Raw genomic sequence first — 17143 nt, forward strand, 5'->3', positions numbered from 1 at the left:
AGTTTCATTCCTCTTCTAATAAGGCTCCAAATGCCACAGACAGGAAACAACAGCTGAACGGAATGTCTTTTACACTACCCCACAGAAAGCGTAAGGTGTGCCACTGAGGAACGAAGAATGAAAAGGACCACAGGAAAAGAAAAGACCCACATTTAGCATGGATGCTAAGTTGCAACATTTACTACTGTCCACAGCTTACCATTTTATCTAAATATACAATGACTCACCCTGGACTGATGGCTTCTTCAGGAACACTGAGAGAATCTGAAATATGGGAATCCAGATAATCCTGCATTCTCCGAGCATCCATTATAATCAAGCTGATGTTTTTATCCATCATCATTGTGTATAGCTCCTTCGCTGTGATTGCTCCTTGGAATTGAGAGAGACAATGTAAGTGACAAGAAGCACCCAGCTCCATGTGCTGTCATATCACTGACCACACGGCAAGCATAGTTTTCCTGGAAGTGTCGTATACTTGCTGTCCCATCACATTATTTATTACCTTTTAAACTAACTTTATACACAATTTGCTTTTGGCATTTATCAAGAAACTAGTTCAAAGCCTTTTTATAAAGACTTAAATACCAAAACTTGCTGGTGAATATTACAACTACATCTGGTGTTGGCTCTGTTGCTGTATAAAATATTAATAATATGTGTCTCATGAAAATATTCTAGTTTAAAAAATTAAGTCATTTGAGAAATGTCAACCAGAAAAAAAAATTTATGAATCAAAAGTTCTTGAAAGGTTCTAAATTTTTTAAAAGTCTCCTTGGGGTCTTTTCGGGGCTATCTGAAAACCTTGTAGATTTCCTAGAATAATAAGCCAAAAGTTTGTTATCTGTGTCCCACATGGGGTTGGTTAACCACGGTCACCTGTTTTCATTGGAACACAGCTACACTCATTTGTTTACATTGTCTATGGCTGCTTTCATGCAAGGCCCACAGGGCTCCTTAAGCATAAAATGTTTAATATTGAGCCCTTTAATATTTAGCAAAAATAAATACTCCCTATGTTGCTATTTTCCTTCCAGGTTCTACCACCTGAAGTGAAGATTACAAAGTACTACCAGGAGGCTTAAATACATACAGAACTATTTCACCTGTGTGAAGAACATAGTCACGCTACCGCCAAAGCTAAAATACCCAGTTGCTAATAACCATCTTACTTCCTTTTCTAACCACCAAGATCACTTTGACAGCAAAACAGTCCAAAGGGTGAAAACAAACCACCAAGAAGGGTAAAATCTAAGCAGGGTGAGATAGAAAAGAACATATGGATAAAAACTATCTTAGAATGAATTGGTAACAGCTTTCAGGAAGGTACCTCACTACACTCAGTTTTACTTTTTAAACTGTTGTATGGCAATATTTTAAATAGATAATTTTAGTGTTACAAACAATCACTGTTGAAGTTAAATCTTTTCTGAGAGAGGAAAACTTAGGTAACTGCCTAAGTCTTATTGTTTAGGTCACACCCTTGTTACTGGCACGTCAACACCACCTATGGATAACATCCAAATTACTGGTTCAGATTTTTTTTGAGGGGAATGAAAGAGGCTTTGAATAATTAAGTCTACCACTCAGAGTCATAAGTACTAACAGTTACTTATATGACGTTTACTGTGTTCTAAGAGTATCACAGGCATTAACTCGATCACTCCTTACAATAACCCTAAGAAATAGATGCAATTATTATCCCCATCGTATGGGGGCAGGGGTGGGGGGGTGGGGAACTGAAGTAGAAAGGCGAAGTAATAAGCTCAAAGTGAAACTCAGAAGAGTGTACTCAAATCTGAGAAGTCTGACTTCTGAGAGTCCAGGCTCTCACCCACTATGCTAAGGTACATCTTGGGGGGTAAAAATGACAAGTACCAACTGTAATTTTGATGTTTTCAAATGTATATTACCAAAAATATTCCCTATGATATCTAAGTATAGACTATAGTGCATTTTCAGTATTACTGTACAAGTTAGGAAAAATGATAGAAGCTCACATATAGATGAAACGAAATGCTAAGATCTCACTGTGTAAAATCTGAGATCAAGAGATCTCAATAACCTAAAAACTCTCTCTTTCTGAACACACTTACCTTTCTCTGTAGTCTCATTTTTTTCACTCTTTTCACCATTTATCTATTTCATAGGGAAAAAAAAGTTTCAACTTTAATAGAAACAAAAATTTTTACAGAAAGAAAAAGTCCAACTTTTAATACTTCTTTGAAACTGAAAGCCTTCTAGAAAATGCAATGTGCAGGGTATTGGCATTTTATAAAAATACAGATGAACAGTAACGGCATTAGCAGGCTACTCTGACAACAGCTGAAACAACTAGTAACATCACATTCATACGTCATTTCCTCAAATTTTTCTCCAGTTAAAGGTGAAATATAATTTCAAAGCACAAATTATTAGAGAAACTTAGTCTTTAACTTAACAAGACAGCACTTCTTACAGTGAAATAAAAATTCCATTCCCTTCAGCATCCTCCAGTATAGACTTAAAGGAAAATGAATTAATACAAAATTTGTATTTCCTAACCAAGATAAAATGGGATAATTCTCTAAGGCAGTAGTCCCCAGCCTTCTTGGCATCAGGGACTGGTTTCGTGGAAGACAATTTTTCCATGGACCAGGGCGGGGGTATGGATGGTTTCAGGATGATTCAAGTGCATTACATTTATTGTGTACTTCATTTCTATTATTATTATGTCAGCTTCCACTCAGATCATCAGCCATTAGATCCCAGAGGCTGTGGACCCCTGCTCTAAAGTACTAACTTATTTTGCAGATGGGAAAACTAAGGACCCACAAGAATTTATAGATCTATTTCTGCATCACTAAAAGTAAAAAAAGAAATGTAGATTATGTGCCTCCTAATATGATATAATATAAAGTACACAGTATCACCTATAAGCATTCTTGTCAAAAAAAAAAAAAAAACTGAACCTGAATCTAACTGAGCTCTTAGGCTGAACTACCAGCCTACAGGAAATATAGGAGACAGAGGAACAAGCTAAGTGACACAAGGAGGAAGTAATCAGATAAATCCAGAATGTGGTTCATTTTATAGAACTGATCTAGTATTAAAAAGCCAAATGCAAGAAATGAAAAATGAGAAGGAGACTCAAGTACAGGATGCTATAGAGACTTAAGACACATTGCAACCAAAAGAAAATGAGTGGACCTTGTTTGGATCCTGATTCAAACCGATCAACTCTAAAAAATCATGAGACAAGTGGGTAAATATTAGACTGGGCTTTATTTTATATCAGGGAGTTATTGTTAATTTTGTGAGGTAGGAAAACAACATGGTAGTTATTAAGAAAAACGGTCCTTTCTTTGAGATGCACACTAAAATACTTAGCGGTAACATGATATGTCATCCAGAATTTGATTGAAGAAAGAAGAGGTGCAGATAAAAACCAAAGCAAACGTTAGTTGATTATTGAAGCTGTGTTAACAGAATTTAATTGTATTCTCTTTTCAATATAAAAAGACTAAACAAAAGTAAAAGTAATGAAAGATAGCCTCGCTGTTGGAAAAGCAGCAAAATCAAAGTTTAAAAGTTCCTTTCATATAAGTCTTGGGAATCTTGACTTTTTTTTTATTAGCCATTTGACCTATAAATGAGTATGTCTCTACAGCAGTACTATTTATCTTACATTATGAGTTCCTAAAATCAAAAGATTGGATTTCTTCACTTCTTTTTACATAGTACCTCACCCACTATCAGAAGCAATTCAACTACTACTTCTTAATGAAATCAGTGATGACCCACATACAAATGATAGGTGAAAGCTACAAAATGCTTAGGAAAAATTAAAGCAGAAAATTTTACATGAATTTCAAACGTGCTTAAGGAATTATATTTTACAAAGAATAGCTTCTGAGGAGGTTAAAGGCAGGGAGTTATATTGATAACTGGTAGGTATCACTAACAGTTTCTGGCAAACAAATGATACAGCTGAAAAAACTACAAGTAATCGTTGAACAAAATGGAACCCAGAAGAAGGCAAAGAGGAAGGGGAACCTGGGACAGAGAAAAGAAGAAAAAGTAAAAGGGAAAAAATAAGAATAGAAAAAAGGTTTCATACCAAAGAAACAGTGTACCCAATCTTTCCCTAATGTAAATTACATTTATTAAAAAGGAGAGACCTTAAAGATCATCTATTTTAAGACCTTCATTGGCCAAACTAAGTCCCAAAACAGTTAAGCAAGACTTGATATGGGACCCGAACTCAGATATACTGAATCACAGTTCAAATGCCCTTTCCACAACTCTAGTAAAGTCTATAATGACTGCTAAAACCTAATAATATACACAACATATTTCTGTAGAAGCATCAAAAAAAAATCTGGAATCTACTAAAGCTAGAATTAATTAATTCACTTTCTAGTGAAAACCCATTAAATATTATCCTTACTGCCTAAAAAGAAAAGACACAGTGAGTGGTATTTCAATCCCTCTTACGCAAATCACGTGACAAGAAGAACCAGTCTTTCTAGCTCACAGAATAAACCTGAAATACCTTTTGGGTTTTGTCTTTGGCATCCAGTACATTTTCCAAAGAACTTTTATCTGATGTGCTATCATCCTCTCTTTCTGCTTCCTGCTTTTTCTGTTTCTGTAGCTGCTCTTTCTCCTGTCTGTCCTTTTCTTCAAGTTTTTTCCGAACTTCAGCTTCTTCATATCTAGTTGAAAAAAGAAGTCAAGATGTCTTTTATTGGCATAATGGTGGAAAGTAAAACATATCCAGTTCCTCACCTTGAAATATTTTATGGCTGTATTCTTTCAACTGAAATTCAATTCCGCCAGTGTTGTTACAAATCACAAATTTGCCCTCTGTAGATTTATTTCAAATTGCTCAAAAAGCTTGAAAAGATACTCTATGCTCTCACGTGGAAGTTGTTTAATATTCTTTTTGCTCTTTGCCTCTCACTAATTTCAATCCTTTGAAGATTCAAATATGCTGCCATTTCCTTTTCAAAGGATTTACAGTTCTAAAATCCTAAAGCTAACTATAAAGCCTTATTATTCAATACCTCAAAATACAAAAGTACAGACTTTAAATAAGTGAAAGAACCTAAAGCCCCAAAGATCGAGGAATAAAGAACATGATTATTGCTATTAGTAGTATGATTAGGTAAATCTAGGCAATACAAGAGTAAACAATAATGGGTAATCCCAAAATTAGAAGAAACTCTAATTCTACTTGGTTGATTAACTGGCTAAAGGAGAAAGGGAATAGTGATTCTAAATGATTTCATCCACCTTAACATATTTCAACCCCAAGATTAGCAATTCTGGAAAGGACCAAGGGAACACATTAGTTGGAAAAGATAATGTCTAAGTAAAGGCTATGATGTATACAAGTATCCCTGCTTTTCCAAAGTTTTCTTTATGCCACTTCACTTTTACAAAAGACTTATCCCATGGACGGAGGAGCCTGGTAGGCTGCAGTCCATGGGGTCGGGAAGAGTCGGACACGAATGAGGGACTTTCCTTTCACTTTTCACTTTCATGCATTGGAGAAGGAAATGGCAACCCACTCCCATGTTCTTGCCTGGAGAATCCCAGGGAGGGCGGAGCCTGGTGGGCTGCCGTCTATGGGGTCACAGAGAGGTGGACACGACTGAAGTGACTTAGCAGTATACATGAGTACCTGTTTTTACTAACTGAAACAAATCTGAAGATGATTTTCACTTATAGAAAAAGGTGAAAAATGAAAAACAAGTGCTTAGCAGTTTTTTTCAGCAAGCTGTTAGAGAAGTAGTGTACACCCTGGGCAGAGCTGGCACTGCCAAGCTCCTTCCCCAGGAACTACACTAGCATCTCAGCACCAAACTGTTATAACTTTGCACTGTGTCTGTGAGCATCTGTGCTGTACCTCGATTATTTGTTTTGTGCATCTGGTAACAAGACGTCTTCTAAGGTATTGCTTCTTCGCCCTCTGCCATTTCAGCTTAGGTATGGTTTCACAGAACACTTTACTTTCAGATAGCAAGGGAAAACCTGTTTAACTATAATAGGTTGGTGCTATTAACTGATCTAAGTACTGAAAATCCATTGAGAAAAAATAGTGAATTAAAAATAGTTCCCTTTTAATTTTGTTATTTAAAGAGTGACTAATGACTAAAAACTGAAACATATGGTGTTACAACATGTCACTGCAACATGAAGCATATGAGAAAATCATGTTTTTCTGAAGAATCCTGTCAGAAACTTAGAAAAAAATGGACTTGAGTTATAATCTAATACACCAATGCTTATCTTAACAATGTATCAGTCTAAACATTTAAAATTTTCAGTAAAGAATATTAATGGTAACACACAAGTAAGACTTTTTCCCCAGGAACTGAAATTTATATGCATGGTCATATATAAATGAACAAATTCTAAACATTATTTTTATCTTCTAAATATACATTTTTCTAAAGATTTCATAATAGTGTCCATACCTGAGTTTAAGGCTTTCAGAGAGTCTCTCAGCTTCTTCAATAGCTTTTTTGATGTTTGCAGGTCCAAGTATAGAATGAAAGTGGTCCTAAAATTATATGAAAACCATTTCATACTGTTGGTACTAGCTACTGCACATAGCACTAATGCTAAAACAGAAAATCATGCTGTGTATATAAACAAGTTTAGATAAAAATATGACGACTGAATAAAATCCTTTGTAAAACTTTAAACCTACATTAATGCATGACTTCTCCAGTTGTTTCAAAAATATTTCTTCATATCATTAGTATGCTTAAAAGTAAGTACTTGGTAACACATCTTTAAGGAGTGTAAATACTATTTTCATTGCTTATGAATAAGTGCCAAAAAAGCAAACTACATATTTTAGAAGCAATATATATTTTCCTACTGTAAATTTGTTACTTAGTTTTTTTAGTCTCAGAAGCAGTAAAGCAAATTCTATACCGATCTACAGCATAGCATTTTTCTTATTTTATTTTATTTATTTATTTTTTAATTTTATTTTTAAACTTTACAATATTGTATTAGTTTTGCCAAATATCAAAATGAATCCGCCACAGGTATACCCACGTTCCACATTGTGAACCCTCCTCCCACCTCCCTCCCCTCCCCCCGCCCTGGGTCGTCCCAGTGCACCATTTTTCTTATTTTAAACTGAGATGTTTCCTTCTGCTGCTGCTGCTGCTAAGTTGCTTCAGTCGTGTCTGACTCTGCACAACCCCATAGACAGCAGCCCACCAGGCTCCCTCGTCCCTGGGATTCTCCAGGCAAGAACACTGGAGTGGGTTGCCATTTCCTTCTCCAATGCATGAAAGTGAAAAGTGAAAGGGAAGTCGCTCAGTCATGTCCGACTCTTAGCGACCCCATGGACTGTAGCCTACCAGGCTCCTCCATCCATGGGATTTTCTGTTGGGGGCCAGAGTGAGGTACTCCGCCCATGACAAAGGTCATGAGGAATGAGGCTCGACATACGCAAAGGCGGGATCGAGCCTCAGGAGTCCCCCTGGAACTCCTCGAGCATCTACCCCCATTACCAGAGCCTGCCTACTTTACTACTTTGTGCTCTTACCTACACCTCTGACTTTACGGGGGGCTGTCCCCCACCACCTCTTTCGGAGAAGGAGTTAACCTAGAGCTCCAGTTAATAATAATTCCTGGGCATGATAAGAGTGTTTTAACTTACAAACTCCTCTGAAGGTTCTCTAGCCTGCCTGACAGGCTTGTCCGGCCGCATGTGATTGCTCACAGCCTCCCAACCGTGAGAGGCACGAGATGCTTTAAACCTTCTAAAAACAGGTTCCTTAGAAAAGTTAGAAAACTATTAGTATAAGTATAATGGGCTGATTAGAAATTGTATTGGTGAAGGGTTTTTCATTTGTTGAGCCAATGTTTGTTGCTAAGTCTCCACATCCCCTGCCCTTACACACATTAATGAATATATAGAAAAAATAAGTATTAACCTTTGATATTAATCACGTTAGACCTTAGGCTAAGTAAATTCTTTCCTTAACTAAAACCCACTACACCCTCACCCTGTAGGAGTGTAACTTTACTTGGGTGGCGTCTGTTTTGAGAATAATCAGCCCTGGAGAAATAAGTGTCCTGATTGACTGACCGCTGTCACAGGGAGAGGGTCGTAAATTGTCAGCAGGCCCCCCTGGCCAGAAGATGATGTAACACCCCTAAGACCTCTGTATACATTTGTGTGAAGCACCTGACTTTAATAAAAGTCAGGACTGCTGTCCCCACGTGACTTTTGTATAACATCTTAGTGTATAAAAACAGACTCTGGAAAATAAAGAATTGGGATCAGTTTCTCGAAATACTGGTCTCCCCATGTCGCTCTCTCTCTCACTCTGGTTGAGTCTCCATCTGGAGCGCGGAACCCACCATGCTTACTAATTATGCCTGGGCTTCTAAGATCCGACCGGGGAGGCCTCAGTGTCTCCTCTCCTTCGGGAGAACGGAAGGACGCCTGCGGCCTACGTAAGTGGTGCAAACTTCTTGTCTTGAAGTTTTATTGGTCTCCCGCGTAAACCAAGCTACTCAGCCTCTTTTCTCCACTGAATTTTCCTACTGAGCTATCCTTATTCTATTACTCTTTATATCTTTAATTAATATCTAATTGAAGCTATTGTATCCTGATCCTCGCCTATGCCGTCTCTCCTTCGAATACCCTGGATCAGCCGGGGCTGGTCCCCGGCAATTTTCCAGGCAAGAGTACTGGAGTGGGGTGCCTTTGCCTTCTCCGATGTTTCCTTCTACCTGTATTTTATACCTACCTACCTCCCAACTGGAGGTAAATCACTGTAGACATAAAACAAGTTTTACACTTGAGGAAACCATAACAAAAAATCAAATGCCAGGAAATAAATCATCAATAATATAATCTATGTATCTACGTTAAAACACACACAGACACACACACACAGGTTTAGTACATAAATTATTAACAAGTACAATGAAGTTTAAAAAAAAAAATCACTTCCCTAAGGGGACATTCACTGGATCTTGCAATCAGAGATATTTTCAAATCACGGCTGGTTTGACATGACAGTAGTATAGTGAGACTCAACTAACTAAGTAATGGAACTAATTCGCCACAGCTTATCACTATGACTTTGCAAACAGAGCCTACTAGCACAATTCATCACAAATGATATTGTACTCAAAAGTTATGGAAGAGCTGGTAGGATAAATTTGTTGATAACAACTATCATATGTCTATCTAACCTAAAAGCAGATTGTATTTTAGTTGATTTTATTCTTCTAGATTAAATAAATAAAAGGGCATTCACCATGTAATTTTAATAAAAGTATAGTTTATTCAACATTATATCAACTAAAAATTGTAGTGGAAGGGAAGTGGAATTACTTCCATTATCACAATGTTCTGACTATTGATGTACTACTTTAAGAGAAAATAAAATATAATCATTAACATTTCTCTGATAAAAACAAAATATAAAGTACAACCAAAAAAACACTATGAGTTGCTTTGTTAATTTTTTGGTATGAACTCATTTAAAAGCCTGACTTAACACTGTTGAAATGCTGAAAAAATTATGTTTGGGCATGGCTGTTAAAAACTCCCAGAAGACATTCCCCTAATATCAGTGAGGTTTCTTGTCAATAATTATCTCTCTCTGTGCTCTTAAAGGAACACAGCTCAAGTAAGTATAACATTTTTCCAACTTTTCAATAGCATTGATAATTAGCAGAATAATGAAAAAAATGTCCAATACTTATACAACTAAAAGCATTTGCTTCTTGGTTTACCTATTCCTGAACACACAAATTCAAGCAATTCTAATGCTTCCCGAACAAAATGGTTTACTAATAATAATATTTAGGATTAATTATCAAGATCACCATGGAGATGTAAAAAAATTTTTTTAAAAAGGAATAAAAATATTCTAACTGCATCTAGACTCTGCTGTACTAATATTTTCAGTGTATCTGCCTTCCCTTTTTTTCAGATAACCCTAAAAAATTGTTCATAAACTGATATTTGTCAATGAATAAATAATAAACATGTTTTCTACTATTGAACTTGCTACATTAACAAGTTTTCTCTAAATCTTGGTGTAAAACCAGTGAAAAATGTTTAAGTTTCTGAAGAAGGCTTGGATTTAAAGGATGAAAACCAGAAAATATGTAGTTACTAAAATTAATACTTCATATACTTAAACTGCACCAGAGAAGCTGAGCTAAATGAAACAAAAAACAGTTCTACGACTGAAGCAGATGTGGTACCCCAGACAGAGCAAATAGAAAAAAACAATCCCTTTACAGAAAACCAAGAACTGAACATCTGCAGCATATGAAGTAAAAGCTTGGGTTACTTGAGCCTTTGCAGGGAGCTTCCTCACCTGAACAAGTCCTGCCACTTTCAACTATTAATGATACATTCTTCAGAAATGCAACAGATACTCTGTGGAAATGGAAAAATTTCTAACTGATTAAAATTTACTCCAACCTCTTCAAGCTTTAAAAAAAAAAAAAGTAAATACATAACCACTCCCAATCTTGTCAAAGAAAAAAAAGTAACCACTAAGTTAGAAAAATAAAGCAAAAGTTAAGTAAGTACATAAAAAAATTGGCTCTACCACAAAAGACAAAAACGCAGACACCAAAACTACCGCAGTTCTCCAAATCTTCAAATCTTTCAGTATCTTTTTTATATTTCTGACAGAATTCAGATTTATGTTTTAATGAATAAAACATGTTTACAATAGAAATAAGCAGAATAACTGCCACCATTTATTCAATCACCCATCCAATATTTATAGAATACTTACAGTATGATAGGAATGATAATACAAGACTTATCTCTGATTCTTACCGCAACCCACCAAGAAGTTCCCCTTTACAGGAACTGGGGGTGCTCAGGATAGATGAAGGAACTTGCTCAGGAGCCCAAAGTGAGAGAGCGCAATCCCAACCCATGTATGTTCCACCCCAGTCTGTGATGTTTTTGTGATGCCACCAGGGTCTTCCAGCACTGGGTTCTTTTTTATTATTTCATAAATAAGCCAAAGCTTTTAGTTGTGGGTAGCCCTTCATAACCCATACGTATGTATTTAGCAGAATGGCTTTTCTTCAATTTTATGTTGAGCAGAAACAACATGACTCAAAGACCCTCTGAGTAAAATGTCCATTACATAATTGTTATTTTCAGAAATCTTCCAGTGGAGTTAGGAAACACATCAGGGATGACAGGAAGTATTAAATACATGAATTATTTACTGGTTCTAAGCAGCATCTTTTTAACAGATATGGTAAAAACCATCAAAAAGGGTGCAAAATAGGGCTCCATCTTTATCTGAAGGTAAGTATGTTCAAGAATGTTCCAAGGGCAGGACCATTCCACCCACCTCTAGACAGGAAGATGAAGCTCCAAATGCAAGGGGCTACCTTTCCAAAGCTAGATCTAAAACCCTGTAAAGATTACTAGCATAATTTTGCTGGTGAGAAGAAACACCAGCAATCATTTGCCACCATTAAAGAAAATAGTAAAATTATCCCATAACCCACAACCAAAAGAAATTATCAGTCCCATTACTGTGGACAAAAAAAAAAAAAGATTATTTTGAAGAGTAAGAGAACTTCTCTTTTTATGCTTCTATAAGTCAATTTAAATGAAACAAGCTAATTCTGCCACTAGTGAATCAAAGTAAAAATCACAATATTAATTCAAGAATGGCTTGTCTACCAGGTAAGAAATCTATGAGCAGGATTTTGCTACTATTCTCTAGTAGCAAGATCATTCCTACGTTAAAGGTAGAACCATGAACACAATATTCTTCCCATTTCTTTAACCCAGTTTCTGTTTTCTTCTTTCGTTTGTTTCTGGTGTGATAAAAATGCAATCATCTTCTCCAGCAACACTTATCCCAACCAAAAATTCTCTTTACCCACTAACACCTCTCCCACCATCCCTCCTGGTGCTTCAGCAAATTCAAAGAAAGGCACCTGGCTCAAAGGACTGAAAATAATAAATATATAAAAATGGAAGCGGTCAACATTAATTTTGCAAGCTGAGATCTTTAATATGGCTATGATGTCAATTAAATACAAGAGCTATCACATAAAAACAAGTGACTAAACCCTGACTCTTGAAAAAGTATTACAGTCATATATTTCTTACTTAATGCATGAATAAACTGAATCCTTCCATTTGACCTGGCAATAATTACAACAGAAAACTAACTACAAGTCTGTATGTTGCTATAAACTTGTTCTAATGCAAAGCAAATGAAGTGTGTGTATACAGTGCGAGTATGTACACACACACACACATATAAACTTGCAAATAATTAAAGTAAATCTTTAGTTAGCTTTTTCTGCTTGCAGAAGAATTTGAATTTGCTGCTTAATTTCAGGGTTAGTTAAAAATTTTAGAGATCAACAGCTCCACCATGTGATAATAACTTAGCAAATAAAAGCTTAGAAATAAAGGGTACCTGCTGTTGCATGAAATCAGGCCTTTTTTTGATAAGATTATAAACAGTCACATATTTCATATATAGCACATAGGCCCTTTCCTCATCACGATCTAATCTGCTTTCTTCTGCAGTCTTGAAGATCTTCAGGGCACTCTGTACATAACTTAAAATCAGAGGAAAACATAATTATAACACTTGACATCTGGGAGGAAAAAGTCATGTATAAAGTCTACAGAGAATCTCAATACATTTCATAATTTAGACTGCACTACTTCAGAATTGATACAAAGTTAGATATAAGTTTGGATACAACATGAAAATTTCCCTTATGCTACAATTAAATACTTACGTTTCCTAAATTTTTTGTATGTCACCAAACTGTTCAAAATGCACCTAAGACTAGTTTTTTGTTTTTTTTTAAACTTTACATAATTGTATTAGTTTTGCCAAATATCAAAATGAATCCGCCACAGGTATACATGTGTTCCCCATCCTGAACCCTCCTCCCTCCTCCCTCCCCATACCATCCCTCTGGGTTGTCCCAGTGCACTAGCCCCAAGCATCCAGTATCGTGCATCAAACCTGGACTGGCATCTCGTTTCATACATGATATTTTACATGTTTCAATGCCATTCTCCCAAATCTTCCCACCCTCTCCCTCTCCCATAGAGTCCATGAGACTGTTCTATACATCAGTGTCTCTTTTGCTGCTAAGACTAGTTTTTAAAAGATTACTACAAAAGATAATCCTGAGGCAAACAGTCCTCCAGCATCCATATAATAGTCATACTCTACAACAGAGCTGTATACTACTCGTATTGAAGTAGGGGAGATAAAATAGTTACTATTTTAAAGTTAAATACTTTTCAATTCTCCTTACTCTTTTCTAATTAACCATGATGTAAAATTCTCCCCACCCAAGAAACTAGAGCCAGGAAAGGGGACATGAGTTTAATCTTTTAGAGTTTTCTACACAATAGCTGAATGATTCACTGGCCCTAAAAGGAAAAGAGATTTAAAGTCTAAAAACATGTCATCTTAAAACTCCACTTCAATAAAATAATTTGAGGATTCTATGGCATTCATTCTAAGGACATTTTCCTGATTTAACAGTCCTCTGAAAGCAAATTAATAAAACAAACATTTCTACAAGAGGAATTCATTCACCTACAACTAAAGTTTCACCAACCAAGTTACAATACCGATCTTATACACGATATGCTTTATCAATAATTTATTTCTACAAAGCAGTGCATCCGGTTTTCTATATTTTTCAAACTATGCTCTAAGACTGAGACATGGATTAATGATGAAGTTGGTCAGGTGAAGGAATTAGAAAACCACAGAAAGGAACAGGGGCCAAAGCAGTCTCTAAGACGGAAGGCAGTCCTACACAAGGACAATCTGTCAGTGTGTATGCCCTCTCAAGCATAGCAGTGAAGGCCTAGAATAGAGGTAAACCAAACCAGAGCTTAGTAAGGAGATTCTCTAAGAGTTTAGGAGTGGGTGCAATAGCCCTTAGGTTTTTCCAAATTTCTTTTCACTAAGATGCACGTAAATCTCATGGGCCCATACATACCAGATCTAGCTGAGACGGCTGCAATGCCTGTGTGAGTCCAGTGAACCAGCCACGCATCTTAAAAGGATTCTAGCATCCGCTAGACTAGTACTATGACATTGTAACAGTGTGAGTTGTGGTGGTACATTTAGGAAGTTCCTCCAAGATACCACTTCCTGTGGGGTCAGGGTAGTCCTAGAGCTAAAGCAGACACTGCTAAAACAGATTTATCTATTTTAAAATTAGATGAAGCTCTCTGAGAAAGCTTCAAGATGGTTTTATCCTTCCCACTATTTCCTATTTGAAAATCATTCCAAGCGAGTGTAACAGAGCTACTTTCTCTATCACCCCATCAACACCAACTTGGCTCAAGAAGTAGGCCAGTCACTCTCATTCTTCCGACCCCTTCCCCACCCAAAAATCTTTTTGAAAGCCCATATTATCTTCAGTAACCTTTAAGAGTATCAGTTCATTCTAGACTTTTCTTTCCTGATCCTCTTTAAAGTTCTTACTATTCTGTCTTCATCCATGTTGTATTGATATTTTCTTCCCATCTTGTTCATTTCCTCTACAAAATGACTTATAAAGATGTCCCAGTGCAATCACAGGTTTAAGATGCCTCTTCACAGGTTCATTTAGAATCATATATATTATTTTTTAGAGCCTTACATTTATCTCCAGTCACAGGACACGTGTTTTCCCCCAATTTCTAAAATCTGACTGCCTCAAGTGTAGGGTATAAGGCTGGCAAGACCCACCTTTCTTTCTGAAACTCTCTCAACTCTGTAATAATATAGTTACATATGTCCAAATCGTCTCCTTTGTTGGTCAAAATAAATTCAGAAGAAAAGTTCCCCTACTGCCTCCTGTCCTTACCGGAGATAAAACTATCAACAAGTTAACAATTTTAGTGATATCCCATTTTAAGCTAAATAACTTCCAGTAAATATCAAAATACCCAGACTTCTCCATCTCTACTATATTTTATCTCAGGGCAAATTCAGGAAGGTATTATCTCTAGCCTCTACTACAACATACAGTTGACTTCAACATAAACAGACTGCATGTCCTCAAAAACAGACACACAAAAAATAAACCATTATGTTAAAAGTTCATGTCAAATTGGCACAAATACGGTGCTGAATACGGCATAAAAAATACATATTTCTTTTTTTTTTAATCAAAGAAAGACTGCTGCTAAGTCACTTCAGTCTTCTCTGACTCTGTGCGACCCATAGATGGCAGCCCGTGAAGCTCCCCCATCTCTGGGATTCTCCAGGCAAGAATACTGGAGTGGGTTGCCATTTCCTTCTCCAATGCATGAAAAGTGAAAAGTGAAAGTGAAAACACTCAGTCATGTCCGACTTTCAGCGACCCCATGGACTGTAGCCTACCAGGCTCCTCCGTCCATGGGATTTTCCAGGCAAGAGTACTGGAGTGGGGTGCCATTGCCTTCTCTAAGAAAGACTATGCTAGAACCATATTTTATATATGAGATACACAAGAATAAAAATGATCTTCAATTAAGTACATTTATACTGTTGCAAAGACATTAACTGTGGCTGAATGAGGTTTGTAGAATCCTTGCAGACTTTACCTCTTAAACTTACAATGTGATACATTTGTCCAGAGAACAGAAAATATGCATATTAGCAGAATATGTATGTATTTTGCCAAGATAAAATTAAGAACTTCTCTAACTCATTTAATAAAATGGAAATAAATTAAAAGTTAATAGCTATCCCCCACATTTCATAAAGTTATTTTATATCACTTTGCTTTTACAGAAGACCTAACTCAATACTTCTTTTTCAGGAATGGAAAGAAATTCGAAGGGAATTTTTGCTTTCATGAAAAAAAGATAATTGTTTCCTTTCTTTACACCATTTTAGCTTACCAAATACTTCATAGAACACTCTAATTTTCAATAACAGATGATACCTGAATATAACTCAAACTAGCAAAGTATACATACTTCTTAGTGCTTATTTTCTCTGGTTTAACTTCTGTCTTCTTATTGAGGTCTTTTAGTGAAGAACTGAGGTAGAGTTCTTTAGGAACTGAAGCCACGGCAGGCATGATGAATAATCTTTACTCTTCCACTTCCGCAATGAATCGTGTACTTCATTAAAAGGAGTTCTTTTCTGAAACAAAATGAACACATATAATCCTAAATCCACCAACAGATGAATTGATGAAGAAGATACGGTACATACATACAATGGAATACGACTCAGCCATTAAAAGAATGAAACTGCCATTTGTAGCAACATGAATGCAACTAGAGATTATTATACTAAGTGAAGTAAGTCAGAAAGAGAAAGACGAATACCATATGATATCCCTTATATGTGGAATCTAAAATACGGCACAATAGAACCTATCTAAAAACAGAAACAGATTCATAGACATAAAGAACGGACTTGCGATCGTGGCGGGGAAGGCACAGTAGAGAGGAGGGCCGGGGGGAGGGACGGACTGGGAGTCTGGGGTTGGTGGGTGCAAACTATTACATTTTGATAGGTAACAACAGGCGCTAGCACAGGGAACTAAATTCAATATCTGTGATAAACCACAACAGAAAAAATATACAGAAAGATGTAGGATATATATATGTATGACTGAGTCACTTTGCTGTACAGCAGAGACTGGCACAACAGCTGTAAATCAATTTATACTTCAATCAAAAAAGAGAGAACTTTTTCCCTATCACTTATTTCCACAATCTTAATGCTCTTCATTCTATCAGTTTAGGAATATTAGATGAATGGACATCAATGAACACTGACTCCTATGATGCTGAGTAAGGTACAACTTAAGGGGGGAAAAGGCTTCTGCTCACCTACGTCAAACTCCAAAAGTACCCCAATTTGCTTTGATTCTAGTCACATTTTACATTAAATATTAATGCTTTCTCATTTCTTGATACTCATCCCTTCCAACCTTGTGCCACTAATCCACTCTTATTCACCAAACCTAGCTATTTTTCTCTAAAAGTCATTGTTATAATTTTAAATTTTTTCTATCTATACCATCTCTATGCATCTACAAACACAGATTTAATTAAGCACTTGAATTAGTAGTCTCAGATCTATGCATTTAGAAACAAAGATCTCATATATAAACATTTTCTACTCTCCCCCCTGCCCCC

General features: G+C 36.3%; 1 protein-coding gene across 2 annotated transcripts in view; it reads right to left on the reverse strand.

Moving 5' to 3' along the window:
- Positions 1-17143, reverse strand: part of USP8 (ubiquitin specific peptidase 8) — a 52805-nt gene that overhangs the window by 22172 nt on the left and 13490 nt on the right. For both annotated transcript variants that reach the window (XM_019968846.2, XM_070797555.1), the window contains 6 exons: positions 15968-16136; positions 12453-12597; positions 6465-6550; positions 4535-4697; positions 2097-2139; positions 228-372 (listed from right to left, as the gene is read on the reverse strand). In XM_019968846.2, coding sequence (XP_019824405.1) covers positions 228-372; positions 2097-2139; positions 4535-4697; positions 6465-6550; positions 12453-12597; positions 15968-16071 — 686 coding nt within the window. In that variant the 5' untranslated portion in view covers positions 16072-16136. The remainder of the gene's footprint in view (positions 1-227; positions 373-2096; positions 2140-4534; positions 4698-6464; positions 6551-12452; positions 12598-15967; positions 16137-17143) is intronic.

Source organism: Bos indicus, chromosome 10 (assembly GCF_029378745.1).
Source record: "Bos indicus isolate NIAB-ARS_2022 breed Sahiwal x Tharparkar chromosome 10, NIAB-ARS_B.indTharparkar_mat_pri_1.0, whole genome shotgun sequence".
Taxonomy (NCBI): Eukaryota; Metazoa; Chordata; class Mammalia; order Artiodactyla; family Bovidae; genus Bos; species Bos indicus.